Source organism: Syngnathus acus, chromosome 22, assembly GCF_901709675.1.
Source record: "Syngnathus acus chromosome 22, fSynAcu1.2, whole genome shotgun sequence".
In the NCBI taxonomy this organism is placed as follows: domain Eukaryota; kingdom Metazoa; phylum Chordata; class Actinopteri; order Syngnathiformes; family Syngnathidae; genus Syngnathus; species Syngnathus acus.
The window spans coordinates 5,109,781-5,132,601 of NC_051106.1; the positions used below are offsets into that span (position 1 = coordinate 5,109,781).

At 40.1% G+C, this 22,821-nt stretch overlaps 2 protein-coding genes across 9 annotated transcripts; both read left to right on the top strand.

Annotated features, from left to right (window-relative positions):
* The first annotated feature begins 1,907 nt into the window (after window positions 1-1,907).
* Window positions 1,908-8,651, top strand: LOC119116807 (heterogeneous nuclear ribonucleoprotein Q). 3 transcript variants are annotated; one of them, XM_037242508.1, is made up of 12 exons: window positions 1,908-2,065; window positions 3,592-3,751; window positions 4,537-4,655; window positions 4,926-5,033; window positions 5,173-5,286; window positions 5,523-5,699; window positions 5,831-5,966; window positions 6,070-6,275; window positions 6,347-6,496; window positions 6,571-6,692; window positions 6,788-7,113; window positions 7,222-8,651. In XM_037242508.1, exons 2-12 carry the CDS (start codon window positions 3,604-3,606, stop codon window positions 7,248-7,250), a joined length of 1,635 nt encoding a protein of 544 aa, XP_037098403.1. In that variant the 5' UTR covers window positions 1,908-2,065; window positions 3,592-3,603; the 3' UTR covers window positions 7,251-8,651. The 3 variants fall into 3 exon arrangements, with proteins under 3 accessions (XP_037098403.1, XP_037098404.1, XP_037098405.1); XM_037242509.1 differs by having other exon boundaries at window positions 7,225-8,651; XM_037242510.1 differs by lacking the exon at window positions 3,592-3,751 and having other exon boundaries at window positions 1,921-2,065.
* Window positions 8,652-9,158: 507 nt separating this feature from the next.
* Window positions 9,159-22,710, top strand: snx14 (sorting nexin 14). Of its 6 annotated transcripts, none has more exons than XM_037242501.1 (31): window positions 9,159-9,397; window positions 9,464-9,625; window positions 9,693-9,813; window positions 10,222-10,295; window positions 10,715-10,793; window positions 10,877-10,920; window positions 11,048-11,135; window positions 11,223-11,307; window positions 11,378-11,534; window positions 11,643-11,718; window positions 11,825-11,869; window positions 11,955-12,035; window positions 12,149-12,263; window positions 12,524-12,679; window positions 12,766-12,890; window positions 13,064-13,122; window positions 13,280-13,306; window positions 14,012-14,146; window positions 15,679-15,811; window positions 16,344-16,530; window positions 17,095-17,178; window positions 17,254-17,354; window positions 18,634-18,745; window positions 18,965-19,005; window positions 20,208-20,327; window positions 20,696-20,819; window positions 20,909-21,073; window positions 21,300-21,395; window positions 21,481-21,572; window positions 22,033-22,089; window positions 22,522-22,710. In XM_037242501.1, exons 2-31 carry the CDS (start codon window positions 9,489-9,491, stop codon window positions 22,558-22,560), a joined length of 2,955 nt encoding a protein of 984 aa, XP_037098396.1. In that variant the 5' UTR covers window positions 9,159-9,397; window positions 9,464-9,488; the 3' UTR covers window positions 22,561-22,710. The 6 variants fall into 6 exon arrangements, with proteins under 6 accessions (XP_037098396.1, XP_037098395.1, XP_037098399.1 ...); XM_037242500.1 differs by having other exon boundaries at window positions 9,163-9,397; window positions 22,519-22,710; XM_037242504.1 differs by lacking the exon at window positions 14,012-14,146 and having other exon boundaries at window positions 9,173-9,397.
* The last annotated feature ends 111 nt before the right edge of the window (window positions 22,711-22,821 follow it).

Genomic DNA, 22,821 nt, shown 5'->3' on the forward strand with positions numbered 1-22,821 from the left:
TCACATAGAATCAATCAAAAAAATCTCTGAAGCCCTACTTTACTTAAAGCCAGCTCAAACATTCTTTATGTAACTATTATTCTTTCATTATTAACATTTCAATCTTTACATGTTTGCTTGTATTCCAAGGGTGTCTTAGACTGAACATGGTGTTATTGAGCCAGTCTGCAAAGTTTGTAAAGCACCTGTCTGAAAATGTCTCACTTGAAGGACGGCTACAGATGATGTGAAGAGGAGCCAAGCAAAGCATTTAGTATCTACTTTTGTTGGCTTCTTGAAGGAAAGAAAATGGAATGTTCTTCCATGGCCAAGTAATTTTGATGATTTCAAGCTAGTATAATAAGAATTTTACTTAATAAATAGAAAAATAAAGACAGCAAGAGGAATGTGACAGTACTAAATACCATGTCGACCTTGTACACCTTGAACGATTTCAAATCCACTGTGCTGGTGTTTGAAAGCAAAAATAACAAAAACACTTATCTTTGTGCAAACAACTAAATTAAAGCTGGAAATCTGGAAACAATGTTTGGCAAGTTATGTCTGATGTGAAATGATATCACATATGCACTCAAAAGTACAGAACTACTGTACCAATGTTATTTTAGTTTCCCAATATATGTATTTTGAAGAGATTTATTTATCACAATTCACAAATTGCTGTCCTTTTTGGCAGTGTTTAAAATGTGGTGCATGGTAAATTGGAGAAAGTTGTTAATAAACAGAAAGAAACCTGATAGTCGTTAAGAGACCAAAAATCTGCCCGCCCCTCCGGTATCTGAAATGTCAAGGATTAATATGAATGTATTTTGTTTCTTGTTCCTAAAGTGCCCTCATCCCACACGCTTGGTTGTTGGGGTGATAAATCCCATGGCTTTTAATTCAATTGACGAGGATGAGGAGGACTCATGTTGACACAAATAGATTTATTTGCAAAATTTGTACACAGCTCTTCGGAACCGCACATTTGATATTTGTCTGATTGTTGCCGCACTTAAAGACCAAGTACTTATTTACCATGCATACAATAATCCATACATTTTTTAATCCATCCTTTACCATTATATGGTTTATATTAAAGGCAGAGATTATGTGCATCGAAGGTTTTGCTCTTTCATAACTGCATGAAAGGATGGCGTTCACACACTTTGAAGCCAAGAAGCTTTGAGCGGCATCAACAGTAAAAAAAAAAGTCCTTTGGTCGACAGCTTTGATGATAACTCCTTGAGTAAATATGAAGTATTTTTTCTGTAGTTCTATTAACAAAACACAAACTTCAATGAACATTTTGTTTTTCTCTTGAGGGGAAAACAACCAGTGTCAACCACAGACCCAAATGGAACCATCCACCACCATATGCACTAAGTAGTAGTGCAAACAGATTGCATCTGCTCAAATAATCCAATTCCTTTCCTTGGCATATGCACCCTTTTTCTTTTGTCCATGTTGATTTGCATGAAAGCGATGAGAAGAGTGACACAGTGTGGGTGAAAGGGGAACCTTCAGTAATCACAAAAGGCCTTCACGACAGCAAACCCACTCTTGCTTTAATAAATTGATAACTTAGTAAAAAAACAAAAAAACGCAGAGATATCCTAAACCAATGTTAGATTTGTTTCTATCAACCAAACTAGGTGAAATAAAAATATAAAGTATAAACTGTTCAGTTGGTCCTTATTATTATTTATTAATGTGTTATTACCACTTACAACCACAGCGCTATTACAGTAAGTGGTAGGTTTAAGATAAAAGAACAAGCACATGAGTAGTGTGATAGTATCCTTGATGTTTGCCACATTTGACGACGGTCAGGAGAGAGCCTCTGTCGGTCTAGCCCTAGTCTACTGTACAAACGCTTACAAGGCAGAGCCCGTGCACAACTCTACAAGAAACCCCATCGACGAGACAAAACTCGAGGCGTGAACGTGGCAGCCATTTTACATCATCAAGAGTGAATGACTGAGGCCGGACCCGTGCCGGGAGTTTTCCACTTTTTCCGTCTTTCAAACATAACCTATATCTTCCAAATTACCCTACACCGTATACGGTGGTGATCCAGCGGCAGGTAGGGCCATTGCTACTCTTCGATTGCGTTATCGTTGCCGGGTTTGTGTGTGAAAAGTCCGACTAGTGCGCTGCTGTTTCAAACAATGTGGAAACTGGTGGTGGCTGGGGACGAGTTCTCTGGACCGGCTTTTTGAAAATGGACTCTTCCTATGTGGCGGCACGTTGGCAGAGCACGCAACTAGCAAGCTAAATCTTTAGCCCAGCATGCTTCTAACAATACAATTCAAATGTACTTCGATATTATCCGAACCAGTGAAATCCGTGCCGACCGTTGCCGATCTAACAATGGCCTCACTGAAATTCCGTTCGAATTAGCATGCTAGCATAAACTAGCCTATTTTGACAGATCATAGAATTGACACGCTCATTGTTATTACATGCTAACTAAAGCTAATTGGCTATTTATTACCTATGTTATATTTGTAGATCACGGAAACGGATTGTCATTTAAAGTAGGAATAACAGATGCAATCTCAAATGCTTTACTCAAACGTGCGGTGTTATTGTCCAGTAAAGCCACGGCTAGTTAGATTAGCATTAGCCTTGAATACTAGCCCTTAGCTTGATCAACGTGCGCGAGGCACTCCTAATCAAACTACTTCAGCACGCCTCGAACTAATTCAAGTTAAACGTTTTGAGGCGTGTGTAACAATTTCACTCTCTTTGGAATTCGTAACTCCAAAATCGAGACGCGGGAGGGATGAGCACATTTTCTTTGAAAGCACGTGCTTACAGACCTGACAGTATGAAAATCACTTCAAGGCAAATATTCGACAGCCCAAATCAAATGTCTGCATCGGGTGACATTTAAATAGTGTAAGTTTAACGTGATCTTAAAAAGAATTGCACCCAGCAGTTTTAAGAATTTGCCTTGCGGAGTGCTGCAATGTGATTTGAGTGTCGGCCTACTCAAGCTTAGACGGTCCGAACAAGCTAAAGCCAAAAATATATTTAATTATAGCACCGATGTAGTAGTACTCATAGAATAGCATGGGGCCTAACGCTAAATGATGCGATCTTCACATATAAGTGACAATCACGGAAACTGGAGCACTCGCTGATGGAACACGTGTATCAGCAATCTAGCCTGTGCTGAAGTCAGCACTCAGAAGATACGCTAACATGTAATTTGGAGCCCAGAGCAGGAGAGGTTTCTGCACTAGAAACACTAACTTAGTCCACACTTGACAAAGCTTTTTCACACCGACCTGCAGCAATGTCTTGTTATCAATAGCCGTGGAGAATTGGGTGTATGTGAGTTGTCTGTTTAGCGCCCAATATTCGGTCCATGTCCAGTGCCCATGCAGGTTACTTGATACAGTATATATTTGGATAAAGAGTATAGATGTCTGGAGACCACACAGCTCTAACAAATTTAGCACTCTTGTCCTCCGCTATGTACTTCACAGAGAAATGACAAATGTGAAATATCTGCCTGTCAAGTTTGAGACTTACCACTATCCTAAAGTCATCCCAAACTATGCCATTGCACCAGAATTAATTTGGCTCATTGCATTTACACAGATTTCTGGGGACATGGCCACAGAACATATTAATGGGAATGGTCCAGAAGAACCAATGGACACCTCTGCTGCAGTTACCCATTCTGAGCACTTCCAGACTTTATTAGATGCTGGTTTACCACAGAAAGTTGCTGAAAAACTAGATGAAATTTACATAGCAGGTAAGGCACAGTTAACACATTTGCATATGATAATAATATGCAACCCTTTTGTCGAAAAATCTCTTGCATGTACTGTCACTTCATCACCGCTTTGAGTGGGGGATTGGGATCCCGAAGCAACTTTTTGTGGTTCCTACCAAAATGGGTACTGCAGTGCTACATAATATTAAATTACACATCACAGCAGTGAAAGTGTAAAACTGTGGCAGCATTTGCATTCCCTATATGGTTGCTTGACTGGTGTGAGGCCAACAGAGTTATTCCCTCCCTGTGGATACTTTATAGCCTATCCAATTTCCTTTTCACTTTACCACAATTTCTTTCTTTATTTGAGCAGTTTGAATCAAAAGTTTGCCCTTTTGGTCAGCCACCTCTCCAAATGTACCAGTCAAGCTTTTTTTTTTTTTTTTCTCCCTTTCTCCCTCAATTTTTCTTAAGCCATATTGGTCCAAGGCAGAAACAATGGCAACATCTGTTTTGAGTGTTTGGCTGCCTAGGACAAGGTGATCATCCCTAATGCACAGTAACTCATTAGGAACTCTTAGTTGCACTGTCACATCTGCTGTGAATAATTCTGCAATATCATGCCATTTGGAAAATAAGGTGCAGCGAATGAGCACAGCTCACCTCTCTTTATGGTAGACCTTTTATAACCCCTTAACAGAAGTTTGATCCTTCTCTGCACGAAAAAACTTTGTATGCTCCTTTTCAGTGCCCATGAATATAGTGCAAGTTTGGTACTCAGCTCTTTGCCTCTGCGTGTGTTTGCTCCACCATTACTGCAGGATTGGTGTCACACAGTGACTTGGATGATCGAGCAATTGAGGCTCTGAAAGAATTCAACGACGAAGGTGCTCTTCAAGTCCTTTTACAATTCAAGGACAGCGACCTCTCACATGTTCAGGTAAGGGAGCAGCAGCCATAATGTTTACGTTTCTTCGCCTGAGATAAGAGACATAGTTCAGAGATTTAAAACGAATGGCTCGATGGCCAATCGATTGATTCACCAGTGTAGAAAATTTTGGTCAAATGCCCAATCCCTGCCTCACACCATATCAAGATGATGTTAATTTGTCATGACAAAATCATCTCATTAGGTGCCATTAGCCTCATTTACTGAATGTCACTTTTTTTTTTGTGTGTGTGTGTGTGTTTTTCCCCCTCTGTTTTTCAGAACAAAAGTGCCTTTCTTTGTGGCGTGATGAAGACATACAGGCAAAGAGAGAAACAAGGGACCAAAGTGTCGGACACTAACAAAGGACCAGATGAAGCCAAAATCAAAGTGAGAACAAGTTTCAAAAGCGCAGTAAAGTGTAACAGAGTAATAAAAATGAACAGAATCAGACTTGTTACATTACTTATTACATTTACATTTGATTAAGTCTTGATTTATCCTATAACATTATTGTAACTATTGTCAGGCCTTGCTGGAGAGGACTGGCTACACACTCGATGTCACTACAGGCCAGAGGAAGTACGGCGGTCCGCCACCCGAGTCAGCTCACTCGGGGGCACAGCCGACTGTTGGGACAGAGGTATGAAAAGTTGTTTGATTTATTTGTAGGTTATTTATGCAGCTGTAAGTCATCTTGATGACAAGAGTAGTTTAGGTTGATTACAGTGGACGACAGTAGTAAAATTGGTTAGTTACAATTGTGGTTGACCGCTAAGAGTTGATTGGATACCTGAAGTTAAGATTATTGATATCGCGTGGCTTTAGCCCACTTTATAATAAGGACGCTCGCCCTGCCAATGTTTCTCCTTCCGCCAGATATTTGTTGGCAAAATCCCCAGAGACCTCTTTGAAGATGAGCTGGTTCCTTTGTTTGAGAAAGCTGGCCCTATCTGGGACTTGCGCCTGATGATGGATCCCCTTAGTGGCCTGAACAGAGGCTACGCCTTTGTCACTTTCTGCACCAAAGAGGCGGCACAGCAGGCTGTCAAACTGGTACGTTGGAACGTTAAGTGAGCGAGCGTATGATTTAATGGTGAAGACGAATGAAATATTAAAAAAAGACATTGGAGAAACATGTCTGTCTAATAGACACGACCGCACTTTTTGTCATTGTTGTCCCGCAGTGCAACAACAATGAAATCCGACCCGGCAAACTAATTGGCGTGTGCATCTCGGTGGCCAATAATCGACTGTTTGTTGGCTCCATCCCCAAGAGTAAAACAAAAGAACAAATTGTTGAAGAATTTGCAAAAGTCACAGGTGAGTTACCGTTTTGCAAAACTACAATTGTGGTTTTCAGTCCTGTAAAGCTGAATCTTGTTGGATCTTGATCTTTCCTTTTCCTGCTTTTTCTGATCCGCAGAGGGTTTAAATGATGTCATACTGTACCATCAACCTGATGACAAGAAGAAGAACCGTGGCTTTTGCTTCTTGGAGTATGAAGACCACAAGACGGCGGCTCAGGCCCGCCGGCGTCTGATGAGCGGGAAGGTTAAGGTCTGGAGCAACGTGGTCACTGTGGAGTGGGCGGATCCCATCGAAGACCCTGACCCAGAGGTCATGGCCAAGGTAAAGCTCGAAGGCTTTTTCTGCTACATTTGACCGATTTGTGTCATGATGAAATTTGCTTCTGTTGACAGGTGAAAGTGTTGTTTGTGAGGAACCTAGCTAGCTCTGTAACTGAGGAGATTCTTGAAAAGACTTTTAGTCAGTTTGGCAAATTGGAGCGTGTGAAGAAATTGAAAGACTACGCATTCGTTCACTTTGAGGAAAGAGATGGTGCTGTTAAGGTACGGAAATAAGAGTGGCTAACCTTGGAACAAGTGGGCGATGGGAACTCATTCTAATTGTTAAACTTTCACAGGCTCTTGCTGATCTCAATGGGAAAGATCTGGAAGGAGAACATATTGAGATTGTGTTTGCCAAGCCTCCAGATCAGAAGAGGAAAGAGCGCAAAGCGCAGAGACAGGCGGCCAAAACACAAATGTAAGAGGAGTAAAACCAGATCTTGTGGTATTAAAGTTGCATTTAGAAGCACCCCTCCCCAAACACACGTTTAAACATTTTGTTTCCTTTCCCAGGTATGATGATTACTATTACTATACGCCTTCCCACATGCCGCCACCCACGAGAGGCCGCGGTAGAGGCGGGCGCGGGGGGTACTCTTACCCTCCCGAATATTACAGCTATGAAGACTATTACGATTACTACGGCTACGACTACCACAACTACCGGGGTGGCTATGATGACCCCTTCTACAGCTACGACGATTTTCAGGGCTCTGGGAGAGGCCGAGGAGCAAGGGGCGGTATCCGCGGCGGTGTCGGTCAGACCAGGGCCCGTGGCGGCATCACACCAAGGGGCAGATTGACCTTCTCGCAGCGGGGAGGCCCTGGAACAAGCAGAGGTAACTAAACTATGTGATTTTACAATTTGTAGCGGAACAATTCCGTCAGATCGCCAATGTTATTGTGTGCTAGCAAACTGAATTTGTCTTCATCTCTGATTGGTCCAGCAGGGAAGCGGGGCCGAGGCCGGTCCTGACCTGTCACTCACAGCGGATACTGACCTAATGTGTGGGGTTACACCATGAGCTGCAAAGGATGATAAAACGACGACAACAACAAAAAAAAGAAGAGTGTGACAAAAAAAAGGTCCAATGATATTCCAGCCTTACAGAAGAAGCATCTCCCCTTCCCCAACTTTTGTTCTTAGAAGAAACTGCCACCTTAAAAAAAAAAAAAAAAAAGATGACCGCACGATTATTGTATTTGCCTAAGCCTCTTTCGCCCCTCTATAGCTGGCCCTGATGCAGGGTTCCATTTATTGCCCTAACAATCTCCCCCCATTCCCTGTCCCCGAATACGCCATTCTTAAATAGTTATTAATGAATTTGCACTTTTAAGTTTCTTAGGTTTGAAGTGGCTCGAAGGAGCTTGATGCTATTGTATATTTTTGTGCTAATCGCAATTTTTTAATGTTGGAATATCCATGTTAATCGTTTTGATGTGGATGTTTGAAAGAGAACATTTGCAGGTTTTTATTTAGGGTGTACCCACCTGGCATGGATAAGTCAGGCATTCCAGGAAAGTGGTTCTTTTCAGAACTTGTCTTTAAAGGGTTGGTTGACTACCTCAGTACAGAGGACTAAACTACCCGGCCTGTACTGTAAATAGGGAAACTATATTGATGAAAACAGGGCTTGTTCTCGTCAAAAGAAAATATGCACAAGAGCTGTAGCACACAAACAATGTACTTAATGTAATATAGTCATTTTCGCTGCAGCTCTGACACTGCAAACAGTCAAACTGGGCATGCAAAACATTCTCATGAGATGAGAGAGAACAAGCTCTGCTTTTATCCTATTTTAAACTGAATTAGCTGCCTCGCTTCTTCAGAGTATGTAGTTACTGTTTGTATAGTTTTTTTTGGATAAAATGTTACTTTTGTAAAGGCTTCAATGTCATGGGCATCAGACTGCCTTTGATTTTAACCGATAACAAAAATAAAAGCCCTGCAGTGTCCCTTTTGTGCCACTGTTAATCTGGTGGGTTTGTTTTTCTATTGAAACATCATCAAACATTAACGCCGGACGGGTCCCTTGAACATCTCCTAAGCCATTGACTAACAGAATATGTACAAGATACTTGTCATGGTTTTGGTGTGGGATCATCAACGTAACATCTTGGTAGAAGGGATGCTGCAGAGAATACATTCTATTTCCAGGTATAGCTCCAAGGAAACTGTGCTGATCAATTCCAGTTTTCTATACAGTTAACTCCCTCAATGAAATCATAACCACCTTTTGAGAAAAAAAAAGATGTTAGCAGTTTTAAACTATTGTTGGTGGCCAACAACATTTTTGCATTCCTGCAAATAAATTGTTTTATACTGTAAAATGGAGGTGAGTGTAACTTATTTTTGTAATAAAGTTTTTGATTTCTATGTGTGTCTTAAATCATTTGATGAGCAAATTGCCAGTGATGCAATTGAAAAATATTGTACGCCTGCTAATTATGCAAATCTTAATATGTAATTGCACGTTTCTATATATTACCATGCACGTTAGTATTCAAGAGCTAAATTCCTTGCAGGTTTAAAGATGTCACAAATGCAAACTCCCTCGATGGATTTTGCACGACTTTATATGTCGAGAGCAATGGCGTGGCAACGTCACTCATTTTACAAGTCGCGTGGCAAACATTGGTGTCTCTAAAAATCGATTTAGGTTCTCATTCCAACTATATAACGTTGCTCCATCTTCTTCAACAATATTTCCTCAAAATTGCCACGTAGAATTGCCTTCTAAACAACACGATTCATCGCCTGCTTTTTGTGCACAAATCAAATAAAAATGGCGACGGTTCAATGTCCAAAGACAGTGGCAGTATGGTACTGGATGTGAATTATTCTTATATAAAGCTACGCTTTGTACTCAATGAACTGTGCTGTACATCGAACGCTTTCTCGTGCAGAGCGGAGATGACATCACGCCGACGCGTCCGCAGCCCCCCACCTCTGTTTGACGCCCCTTTAACGGGCTCAAGTGACAGTACAGAATGGTGGTAGCTAAACAACACCGCTCGATCGGATTTTAAGTTTCATGTTAACGCTTAAACCATTAGTGTACGATGTAACATCTACAAACGACTACACGGAAACGTGACCCACTCCAGCAACCCGATTGACAGGTAAGTTAAAATACACATTGATAGTATAATAATCGCCAGTTTACTGCATGCGATCTTATTTTGCAGTGTCAGTACGCTTGAGGGATAAACGATGGGATGCATCAGGGTTTGTTTGCAACGCATACGACGAAAAATGAAGCTGGATCTGGTCAGGGATTTGGGCCGACAGTATCCCATATTCTGCTTCATTTTACTGGTCCTACTACTGTCCACAGTGCTGTTAAACAGGTAACATTAGTGGGCTTGGTTAATCAGTTTCCCGTAGATCCCAATTTGCGCTCCGATTTAAAACCAGGTACATTCACATCATCATGGTGGTCTGGTCCTTTCTCGCTGGTGTGGTTACATTCTACTGCTCCCTGGGACCAGAGTCTTTGCTACCAAACATCCTGGTCAACATCAAGCCAAAGATAAAGGTAAATGAAGGTACTTGGATTTCCAGTACTGGTATACAATACAACCATGTTACAATATTACTGTTAATTCAAAAAAACATTTGTCTTTGTAAAGATGCTCGGTTCACTTAGTCCTCAAAGTCCTAGTTCCAAAATGCGCCTCACTCCATACAACAGTACTTCCTGTTAACTCCACAGTAAACTTCAGCTTAACAGATCTGCCTTATCGCAGCACCTCTTGTTTTTTTTGTTTTTTTTTAGGTGTTATAGTATGTATTAAAAGAAATGTAACACGAGTGATTGTGTGCCACTATTTCGAGGAAATAATAATATTTCAGTGTTTATAAAAATTGTTTTTAGTCATTTGTTTTGAATACAGTTATGCATTTATGCATGAATTGAATTTTCTCTGTGTTGATTCTTTGACAGTGCTACCAGCAGGAGTTGTTTCCGCTGGGGCACAGCTGTGCTGTTTGTGGCAAGATCAGGTGCAAAAGACACAGGTGAGTTACCGGTATGTTGCACTGTCACTCAAAACTGGAAATGACTTTAATGCTACTCACCCCATGAATTATTGTGCCCATGATAATATGTAAAATAATTCGATCGTGTTTTTCAAACATTATCATATTTGTTAGGTTATACTGCCCTCTAGCGGAAATCTGGGAGTGGGGGCGCTCATAATATTCCAGCAGAGTACTGTTCGTATGTTGTCGATTTAAACTGCACTTGGAATACTGTACTAAATTCTTAATTCGATAAAATGCATATATCTGAGCACTTTTTTTATCAGTTAATATATAAAATATACAATGAAAAGGAGTAAAATATATTGCATGACATTTGTTTGCATTGCATGATATATTGTCTGTCAAATTAATGTAAACTAAGGACCCTCTGTATCTTTGCTCATTCATGTTAGACCTACTTTATTACTGGAAAACTATCAACCATGGCTTGACTTGAAAGTTTCCTCTAAGGTTGATGTTTCTCTTTCAGAGGTAAGATATAAAATTACAATATATTGGATATTGACTAAATACTCTATAAACATATTGTAAATTTCGTTATTCTCCTCATCTAGATTCTGGAGCTCGTTCTTGAAAACTTTGTGTATCCTTGGTATAGGTAGGACATTTTTGTGGTTGCCTGCTGTACACTCAGTCTTTTATATTTTATAACAATATAAAATGAAGCTTTTGCCATGATATAATACTGTAAGGATTGTAATTTGTAACCTTGCTTATTTTTTCAGAGACGTCACAGATGACGAGGCGTTTGTTGATGAGCTGAGGGCGACTTTACGTTTTTTCTCTGCCGTGTTGGTGCGCCGGATCCAGAAGGTGACTAATCACGCTGGAAAATTTAATCCAAAATACATCAAGAATACGTATTTTAATTTTTTGGGGTTGGATTGAATTATGTCTCAGGTTGACGTGGCGTCCCTCATCACCCAAAAACTTCTGAAAGCTTCCATGAAGCACATTGAAATAATTGCTAAAGCTCGGCAGAGAGGTACTTTTAATACCATCACCTAGTCCAAATTCATCATGTAAAAGCTAAATGTTTCTTTTCTGCTCTTTAGTGAAGAATGCAGAGTTCCTTCAACAAGCTGCCCTGGAGGAATATGGTCCTGACCTTCATGTCGCACTCCGCAGTCGCAGAGATGAACTTCTCTATCTTAGGAAGTTGACTGAGATGCTTTTTCCTTACATCCTGCCACCTAAGGCTACAGACTGCAGGTAATCCACCAAATGTTCCATATATTAGTGTCACAACACTTTTTTTTTCAAAATAGACATCTTTCAAAATAGACATTCTTTCATTTTGTGGTCCTTAAATGCAATCAGATCTCTTACTTTGCTGATAAGAGAAATCCTGGCTGGCTCTGTCTTTCTCCCGTCGATGGACTTCTTGGCCGATCCCGTGAGTGTAGTCAGACCGATTCTCGAACCCAAAACTGGATAGAAAAGGCAAAATAAAAAACGTAGCCCACTAAGTAACATTTGTTTTCCAATTGTTTGCTTTTCAGGACACTGTGAATCATTTGCTTCTGCTCTTCATTGACAATTCTCCGGTAAGTAACCGTTGAAGTGTATTAAAATGAATTCTAACTAATTTGTCTGTAAATAATTACATTTGTTTGTACCTCCCTACATAAGCCCGAAGAAGCCACAGAGCCAACTTCAATGCTGGTTCCTTTCCTTCAAAAATACTCTGATCCCCGTAGCAGAAAGCCTTCAGTAAGCTCTTTGTGTATCATTACAAAGACAATGAACAGTGCTTTCAATTCCACTTCAACAATTCAATTCAACTTGGATTTGCATTGTGCTAAAAAAAATTTCTCACTTGGCAGGTTCTAAAGCTGGAGTTAAAAGAAATCCGAGAGCAGCAAGACCTACTCTTCCGCTTCATGAACTTTTTGAAGCAAGAGGGAGCCGTTCACGTTCTTCAGTTCTGCCTTGCAGTCGGTAAGTGCGTCCCATTCCTGTCAAAGTTTGCTTCTGTAAACATACACTGTAATATTTTAATTTATTGAATTGCAAACTATCATTGGAAAGTTGAATTTTCTGTTCAACATTGGACAGAAAGCACACTGCCGTTAACCCAACACTGCCATCTAGAGGAGTAAAAAGATATAACAACTGGTTCATGAAGCAAATTCGAAGCTTCATTTCCCCATCACCTAACCAGTCTGTCATCGGTTACTGTTTCACCTCTAATGTCCCAGAGGAGTTCAACGACAGGATATTGTGCCCCGAACTGCCCAACACAGAGAAGATGATGCTTCACGAGGAGGTGAAGAAGATCTACGAGACCTACTGTTTAGACGAGAGTGTCGACAAGATCCGCTTTGACCCCTTTATTGTGGAGGAGATACGCAACAGTGTGTGACATACTCTAATTTGCATTTGCACCATAGGAGTCACAGTTGGACATAAATCAATTGCTTTATGGTCTGTGCTTTCTCAGTTGCCGAAGGTCCATATGAGGAGGTGGTGAAACTTCAAACCATGAGATGTTTATTTGAAGCGTACGAGCATGTCCTCTCTCTTCTGGAGAACGTTTTCACGCCTATGTTCTGCCACAGTGATGAGGTTAGCACACATACCAAAAAGCACATGCATATTTATCTACAATCACACAGCCAGGGTGGGCGATATTAAAATATTCTTACGCTATTAAAATGAACCATATCTACTGTACTATTATATTTTTACACTGCATATATTTTTACATATACATTTATTTATTTTTTGCTCTTCTGCAGTATTTTCGACAACTTCTAAGAGGGGCTGAATCCCCTGCCAGGAATTCTAAAATGAGCAGGTAGGTGTCATTTGTGTGTGCCATCCAAAAGAAAAGGTGCAATGTAGCGGAATTTCTTTCAGCAAAGTGACTTAATGGGTTTTATCTATCTGTCGCGAGGTGGGATGCAAATGTGGCCCCAGGCCCTGCCACTAATTCCTTATGCATATTGTTCCAGAAATAGCATCAGTATGGATGACATCCGGTGAGTACAAGGCATCGCTGTCCTGATTGGAACAGTGGCTGGCTGACATGCCATTTTCGCTTGACTCTTCTACACAAGTCGATGCTGCCTTTATAACAATTCCATTGTTGCCTGACCTTCCAAGGGGAAGCAACTTTGCATTATTGGGATAGTACAATAATGGCCTTTTTTTGCTAATCAAACCTCAAAATATTTGAGTCATTTAGTGTTTGCGCTGTATTAAGAGTCAATATACTTATTCCGGGACACACGGTTCACAGAATACCCACCTCCAATCATAGTAAAGGTATTAAATGCAACTTTATGGATTTCATCAGATTGTTCAAGTACTTTTCCTTATTTTGAATTGATTGAGATTTTCCACTTTGCTTTGTTCACTCGTGACTTTAAAAAAAAAAAATCCTGCATCATTGGAATGTGAAATGTCAGCTGTTTGTTGCCTTTGTTTGTTTACTTTGTTACAAAGGCAGTTTTTAGAGCAGAAGAGACACTCGCACTGCATTTTAACACAAAAGCATGAAGGAGACTGAACTAACATCATCACCTACTCTCATTATTCCATTGATTCCATGTCTGGGCTCCTTTCGCTACGCTACGTCATGCTCTGTGTGTCCATCTTGGTCCTATCAACACCATGCTGCCTGCCTTTCTATGATCCATCCTCTCGCTCCTTTTTGTCTTTGGGGGACCCTGTTCTGCTTATAGTTCCTGGGACTGGAGCCCCGAGTCCCCCTCCTCACAGTTCATCGTCTCTGGCAGCTCTTCACCTGCATCTTTTAACTCCTTCCATGCTCAGCCCACGTTAACAACTTTTCCATACCGCCACTCCTTATCACCCAAGTAAGTCAGGGTCCATCCATAGCCCCAGCTCTGGTCCAATGTGATGTCATGCTGTCCACTTTGCCGCCAGCCTGACCCAAACAGTAGCATGCAGCCGACCTCTTTTTTTATTTGTCATCACTACCGATGTATTGCTGTGTACCCTAACGTTAACTCTTGAATATCATTACCTTCCTCAAATAATGGCCCAAGTCATGTTTTGTCAAGAAAAAAAAAATCGTGAACCAATCAAATTATTTTATTCTACCACTGGAAGTAAACTATTAATTCATATAATATAATCAGTATTTGCTGAAAAACAAAACCTAGGCCATTATTTTTGGAAAGCTTTGATTTGGTCATTGGTCCGACCAAAACAACATCACTTCCTGCTGTTGGGAAACTTCTGTGTTCTGTTTTTGGTGTCAACACAAATCCCAACTGATGTCCTCCAAATGTTACACTTACACCATACTGAGTTTGAAAGAAGATCCAACCCTTTTTCAGATTTTTCAGGACACGATCCTTTCCGACACGTTGCTGGGCACAGCCTTCAAACTTTTTTAACTTGGATTAATGATTATTTGTTCTGTCCAAGCAAGGACACTATTGATTTTAAACAACCTTTTACCTTTCATGATTGATTATGCTGTGTCAAGTAAGAAGCATGCTGATTTGAAAGGATATTTAATCCAATCTCACATCTTTAGGGGGGACGTTTCTCATTCCCGGCTGTGCACAGCTTTTAAGTTTTTTTTATTTTTTTTTTTAAAGCTTTTTCTTTATGAGCCCTCTCCAGGGTAGAGTGATAAATTGATCATCTTAACAGTCAGGTTTTTTTTGTTATCTCAAAGCCCGATCCCAGTTCATTGTAAATCTCATTCAACCCCCCAGGATGTCTAATCGAGTTGAGATGAAAGGTCAAATCATTTGCTACTTGTCGCCTTCATGTTTTAAACAAATCCTCTTGACATTTTCTGAGATTATTGTCCCATTTCAAAGCAAGAAATCTCACTAACATATTTTGAATGACAGCTGAAGTATTTAAAGATTACTTGAGGGGCAATTTCCTTGTCATTTCTCTTACCAGTCGGATTTTTCAAGAAATGCTGTAATGGTGTCTATTGGTTTGAAATGATAGTCTTTTCTATCCTTGAGACAGTTATTGATGTTTGTCAGCTCTCTGTCAGCAATCAGTTATTGCCTGTCTGCCCTTTTCTAGTTAGTATCAAGACCTCTGCTCATGAAATTGCTGTACGCTTTATTTGCTTTCGTTCCCATGGTACCCGATTGAGACATTTCATTCCACGAATGTGCTCTGGCTTTTGGCTTGGCTTCCTCAGCTTTCCCTTCTCCCTGATGTGCAGTGATGATATACTGCAGTGTGCTGGTCATTCCCCTCCCTTGCTATGTACAATTCCTTCCCTGTCATTTTGCTAAGCTGTCTGGGCTCCCCCCCCCCTTTTTTTATTTTCTCTCTCACTCTTTGAAGCCAAGCACATCTCTTCAATTGAGCATTGTCTAATAAGCCCCCTTCCCCCTTTGGCCTGCAGGAGCACGTCAAAGAGAGGCGAGTCCTTTGGGATCAGCCGCATTGGCAGCAAGATCAAGGGTGTTTTCAAGAGCACAACCATGGAGGGAGCCATGCTGCCAGCCTATGGGCTCGTTGAGGGAGAGGACGATTTGGTGAGGCAAAGGCAAACACACACACTCTAATCTTTGCATAGTTTTGAATAAATTAAAGACAATGTATTCAGACTCATCCCTGTTCAGTGTTATTGTGGTGTGTGTTTGTGTGTGTATATGTGCAATAAGATGAGCAATATTCTGTACTGTCCTGAAATGTACCACACGAGGGCGCTAGTGAGCAAGGCCTCAAATTTATTGTTTTCAAGCGTTTCCCCACCCTCAGTCAAGGCAACTATTATATTGTGCATAAAAAAAATATTTGTGGTACAGTTTCCTAAACACGATGTTTTAGAGCACAGGAATGCTGTACCTATCTTACTTCACTGCTGTTAGGTGGTATCCTGTTTTCTTTGTGATTTCCCTTGATTGCCATCAATGTTGACAAAAAGTCCCCATTGTTAGTTCAGTGATTACAGATTAGGAAAAGCGAAGCAAAGGGTTTGACAGATGTCGGCATGAAATGCATTTTTTAATATTACTTCACACCATGAAGCCTATAATTGAATAGACACTTCTGTCTACATTCTAGGTAGAGGAAGCCATGATGGTGCTGGAGGATGACTCCCCGATAGAGGCAGCCTCCACTCCCAGCACCCCACGGAATCTCTCCGCCTGGAGCATCACCATCCCTTACATCGATTTCTACGACGATGACGTGAAGAGGGAGAGAATTCCAGTGTTCTGCATTGACGTGGAGCGGAATGACCGGAAAGCAGGTAAGATAAGGTCAACCACTTTTTTTTTTTTTTTTGCTGTACCGCCATTGTTTCAACACAAACTTGAAAAATACCACGTGCTGTTGACTTACATACATTTGCCGTCTTGTTTTGTATTTTTACTACTTCACTCAGATGGAGGTCCTAATCACTACCAGATCTCCCAGTTTGATAAATACAGTTTCCAATGGCAATGAATGAGTTTAGGAATGTCCCATCATGATACAAAAGGCATTCTTGATTTTACTGTGGATAAAGCAGACCTGGTTCGCCAGCAGGTCCTCCAACATAAGTGACTTCACGAATACTATCTTCTGGATGACTGGACAAACAATTCCAACATGTGATTCCCCACTGTCTTGTATAAAGTCATTCCAGAAAAGAGGAAGCTGTTACAGCTGCAAAGGGAGGGGGACAATTCCTTTTAGTTTCAAATTGTCCATTTTTGTAGCTTGTTGAGGACAGCCTGTGTCTGTGAGATCCCAAAGAATAGTTGGAATGCTCATAAAATCCTCATAATCATAAATCAGGTCCTCAGTGTTTTCTTTTTGTGTTTTACCACAGTGGGTCACGAAACGGAGCACTGGTCTGTATACAGAAGATACCTGGAGTTTTACGTTCTTGAGTCAAAGCTAACGGAATTCCACGGTAGGTTTTTGGCGGAGTTACATAACTTCCTTTTGGAGCCAAGTTTCAATTTGTTTCCAAATTCTAAACCCGCAGGTTCGTTTCCTGACGCACAGCTGCCTTCCAAGAGAATTATCGGCCCGAAGAATTATGAGTTTCTCACTTCCAAGAGGGAGGAGTTTCAGGAGTACCTTCAGGTGGGTGTCTGATGAATTATATTAGTTGGAGTCAAAAAAAGCAGATTAAGACCTCCTGAATGGGAATTCAATTGGCGTCTCGTAAATCTATTGCTTTAGTCTGCCCCACCGTCTAGCCATGCGCTATTTCACAATTCTATTTTCTATGCTCTGAGGCAATTCAATTTGAGCATGACAGGCTAACAATGACGTACAAATGTCGAACAGTCATTTGTATTGATTTCACTTACTCCAATGCAACACACAGCTAAATGTATTCGGTATAAATTGTTCCACTCTCGTGTTGTCGTACTGTCTTGAAATTCTTGAGCCGCTGAAGACGCCGTTACTTCAATACCAATAACCTGTTTGAATTTTTATTAAGTGAGAATGTTCTCTTAGCTACATGGAAACTATAGAATATCAGCAAAAGAAAAATAAATTATGATAACAAGCAACAAGGATACATTAAAATAATCATTAAGAAAAATGGGTGATAATTTTCTTTTTGTAAGGGAAAAACATTTACATTCCTACATATCTCATGGCCTTTCAGCTATAGCCAGATAGAACCAGATGTGTTGGAAAGCCAACAGTTTTATTTTTTTCCCATCAAGAGATCAAGTAACCAGGCAATGTTATGTACCCTGATTTGAACTCTCTGTTGTAGATTATGGATGAAGGAATTTTTGAGAGCAGTGTAAAAATGGACGCCACGCAGCACAACCATGTGATTTCACTTAGCCAATTGAGGGAAAAAAAAACATTGTTCAGATATAACACTGAATGAATGTAAAGTGAAGTATTAATTTGATCCAGGCTCATTTTAAAACTATCATTAACTATACAAAACATGTTTAAAACTGTCAGATAAGTATAAAGATTATTCTACTACTGTATAATCAAGCAACAAAAAGTAAAAAAAAAAATCTATAGTTGATAACAGATTGTATTGCATCTTTTTGTACTGAGGCGCTAGACTGTTTTTTTTTTTTTTTTTTTAAATCTGTCATAGTTCTGTTTCTGGTTATCATCACGGATTTCCTCTTTGTCGTAACTGGTAACCTCCTTTGGGGGCATGACACCACCCTCTAAAAGGAAAGCGTGGAATAACACACTCACTAAAATGAAGTGTTGTGGTATTCCCTGGTGTCTCACGTGACATCTGACATGACAATGGGTTCAACTAAGTAAAAGTTTCCCCAATAATCAAGAGTTTTTTTTCCGGGTATTTCAAGCACAAATTGCGTCAATATTGGCCTGGTGAGAGTTTGTAATTTTTCTCATGCTTATCGTGCAGAAGCTCCTCCAGCACCCCGAGCTGAGCAACAGCCAACTTCTAGCTGACTTCCTGTCTCCGCACAGTATGGAATCTCAGTTCCTGGACAAGATGTTGCCTGATGTGAACCTCGGTACAGTATGATTCAAACAGTGTGTCAACATCAGGAAGAGAATGTGACTAAAGTCCGAATGCGATTGGAACAGGCCACTACTGTGTGTTGGGAAAGCTAAATGTTTGATCGACCTGACCTTGGCTTTTGCGGAAAAGTTCTTTTTGGAATCAGACAGTGGCAAACATCACGGCAAGACATGACCATTCATCACTAAGATTAATTATGCATGTTTTACAGGGAAAATCATTAAGTCCGTTCCCAGCAAACTGATAAAAGAGGTGAGTGATACATTCCTAGAGGAGTATGCGTGTGCAATTTGTTCTCATGAGAGTTTAAGGAACGAGGTAGTTAGATGAGAATAATGGCGACAAAAGCACTTTAATGATTAACTTATTCCAAAATAGATGCATTATATAAAGCACTTAATGGCACCTAGTGTCTGACAAGTTTAATGGAAAACCGACAATTATTTATTTCACTGCATTTAAACTTCTTTTTTTTTTAACATTGAATCCACGTCTTTACATGGTCCGTATTTATAAAGAGGAGTTCATGTTTACACCCAAAAATCCGGAAGCACATGGAAATACAAGCTTAACTAGAAAACATGAGCTACAAGAGCTTTGTGACGCATGGGGAGCGACGGAAAGCAATGCAATCCTTCGCCCCCCGAGTCTTACTGCTGCTGTCCTTATATAGCCTTGATTGCAATCGCTCACAGGTATGCTGACACACAATTGCCTCCAGTTGTGGTCCATGTAACACCTTTCCTAACTCCTAAGGTGTCAAACTCAAGGCCCGGGGGCCAGATACGGCCCGCCATATCATTTTATGTGGCCCGCGAAGACAAATTGTGCATCAAATTCGTGTCATTACTAGAATTGCAAATTGTCTTCACTTTTAATCTCTTTTTTTTAATATTTGACCAGTTTTTACTCGTCTGATTTGAAAACGACTTATTTGTCAGTTTGTTTTGTAGCTTTTACAGTACCGTAATTTTCGGACTATAAGTCGCGGTTTTTTTCATTGTTTGGGTGGGGGGGCGACTTATACTCAGGAGCGACTTATATACATATATATATGTTTTTTTCACTTTTTTGGGCATTTTATGACTGGTGCGACTTATACTCCGGTGCGACTTATAGTCCGAAAATTACGGTATATAATATGAGGTGCTCATATATTTATTTGGGTTGACAGTCATAATGGCCCTCTGAAAGAAGCTATGACTACAATGCGAAAAAAATGAGTTTGACACCCCTGAAAAAATCAGATGAAAAAATCTTTAATGATTAAAGATTTTTTATGTACTCGTTTATCATCATTAAGATGAAGATTCAACAGATTAAAGCTGTTCCTGGGAATTTAGTCGCTCATAAAAATGCAACCTTTTTCAGGGCACTGGTCAAAACATAGTTTGTCATATTCACCAGTAAGAGGAATTATTCTTTAATTTTTGACTGTTTACTGTGTTCATTAGAAAGGACAGCATCTTGAGCCGTTCATCCAGTCCTACTTCAACTCTTGTGAGTCACCTAAACCTAAACCCAGCCGCCCTGAGCTCACCATCCTGAGCCCCACTTCAGAAAACGATAAAAAGGTTTGACACTTTTGTCTTTCGTTTACCTAACAGTTCAAGTAGAGCCAAAACGCTTTGAGGGAGGATGCCGTAGTCAGGTCCATAAATATTGGGACATTAATACAACTCTCATCTTTTAGCTTTAAACACCACAATGGATTAAAAATAAAAGAAACAGACTTTCAGCTTTAATTTGAGGGGATTTGCATTCAAATTCGATGCAATTACAATAGTTTCTATATGTGCCTCTCAACTTTCAAGTGAATAATGGCCATGGTTGTCACTCATTGTCTAAAAAACAGCAACAGCAAATTAGCATTAGTAGGAGGAATTTTTAATTGATTGTTCAATTGAAGCCACCAAAAAAATCAGACTCCCTTTTTTTTTAGCTCTTCAACGACCTCTTCAAAAACAATGCCAACCGATCCGAGATGGCCGAAAAGAGGCACAACCAGAACTACTTCATGGAAATCCTCACTGTGGAGGGGGTGTATGACTATTTAATGTATGTCGGTAAGTACAAATGTGTCAGAGTGTCAAATCTCAACCATGATATTACGGCACTTTGACAAATTACGGGGTGCTATCCTGTTGTTTGGCAGGCCGGGTTGTCTTCCACATTCCTGACTGGTTGCACCACCTGTTGATGGGTGGAAGAATTCTGTTCAAGAACACACTAGAGGCCTATACGGATTACTACCTTCAACAAAAACTGAACCAGGTGGTGGAAGAACATCGACTGGTCTCCCTCATCACCCTGCTAAGAGGTGCGCTAATTCAACAATTTATACTGTTTGTCAACAACCTCGCCTTAAAGCAAATTATTATCCATGTTCTGCACATACAAGGACATGGAAAAGTTCTGGGATTAAGATTTTATGGCAAAAAAAACAACTCAGTTTCAAAATGGTTGTTGACCCCTAATGTCGTGTGTATACATTCAAAAGAAGAAGAAAAAAAAAATCACAGAAAAATATCTGTTTGCTTCCCTAGATGCTGTTTTTTGTGAGAGCACTCCACCTCGCTCAGCTCAGGATAAGCAGAGGAGAGCAAAAAGGACGTTTGCAGAGATGATGAGATACATTCCTGGTAATTTCCTGTCAGCGTTTTCCCCTCACAAGACACAAAGACGTTTAAAAGGGTGGCTGCCAATTCAAAAAGCGTTTATCTGCAGACCTTCTGGGGAAATGTATCGGCGAAGAGGCTAAGTACGAAGGCATATGTCTCCTCTTTGATGGGCTGCAGCAGCCAGTTGTCAACAAGCAGGTAACAACACTCGCCCACGCCATCGCATGCACGGCTCACGTCCTCTTCTACCGCCTACTCCGCCGCTTAATAGCCTGTTCTGTCAAGGTGAAAAATGGACTTCACTTAGCTGTGGCAAATACTGTGCGGTCGAAGGCCAATATGGATATGTTTCAATAGAATATAACGTCTGAATGTAATGGAGCAAACCGTAATAATCATATTTTAGTGGGAGGTCCAATGTTGAACGCTTCAAGATCAACCAAACAATTTTAGAAAATGAAATGAAAGTCAAACAACGGTATTCAAAGTGTCAGCAAATTCTGGAAAGAATTGTTTTCAGCACTGGAAATTCCAGTACTTCTTCTTTTTGATCTGCATGATATTGTGCCGGATTTGATGCTTCCTTTTTTAAAAGTAAAAGTTGTGTAATGTATTGAGTCATCAGCTTGAATATTTCTCATATTTTTGTCATCCTCAGCTGACCTATGTTCTTTTGGATATTGCGATTCAAGAACTTTTCCCAGAGCTGAACAAGGTAAAACACATGCTAGTTTTAGCCTTATTCTCATACATACAGTGCTGAACAAATTTATTACACCACCACAACCGTCATTCCACTTTCGTAATAACCCCAATTATTATTTTTTTTATTATGGTCTAGTTTGTAGTTATTTACTTGCATTTGGGATTTTTTTTTGCTATGATGGGTGGTCTCCATTAAATGTGTTAAGCACTGTATACTGACAATATTTTAAAAATCCAAATCCAGCTCTAACACTTGGCATGAAGAATTTAAATTCCTCCCACTCAATCTACAAATACGTACATATACAACTTTGGATATTTCATTCACAAGTAAATAAACATTTAAGTATGCAACTGTATAGAGAAGTCCTTGAAAATCTTGCAACCTAACTGTCAGAAAGTGGTTAATACTTGTCTTTCTTTTGTCATATCTTCTCAGCAGGTACAGAAGGAGTCTTCAATCAATGCTCCTTGGATGTGAATTGTAATAACTGACAAAAAGTAACATTTTTCAATGCACGCTTAATGCACTTTGTTGTCGACTGACCTTTGTTTGGTTTTCCTATGCTGTAAATTATGTGTACTTTGATATGTCAAATAAAATAACAGTGTTGCATTGGCGATTGCAAAATGTTGAGTGATTATTCATCACTGTCAAGCAGAACTAAAATGTGAGAAACTAAAAAAATAGGAACACGATGAGATACCATCATCAGTTTAAGAAACGTTGTCCGATATTCTT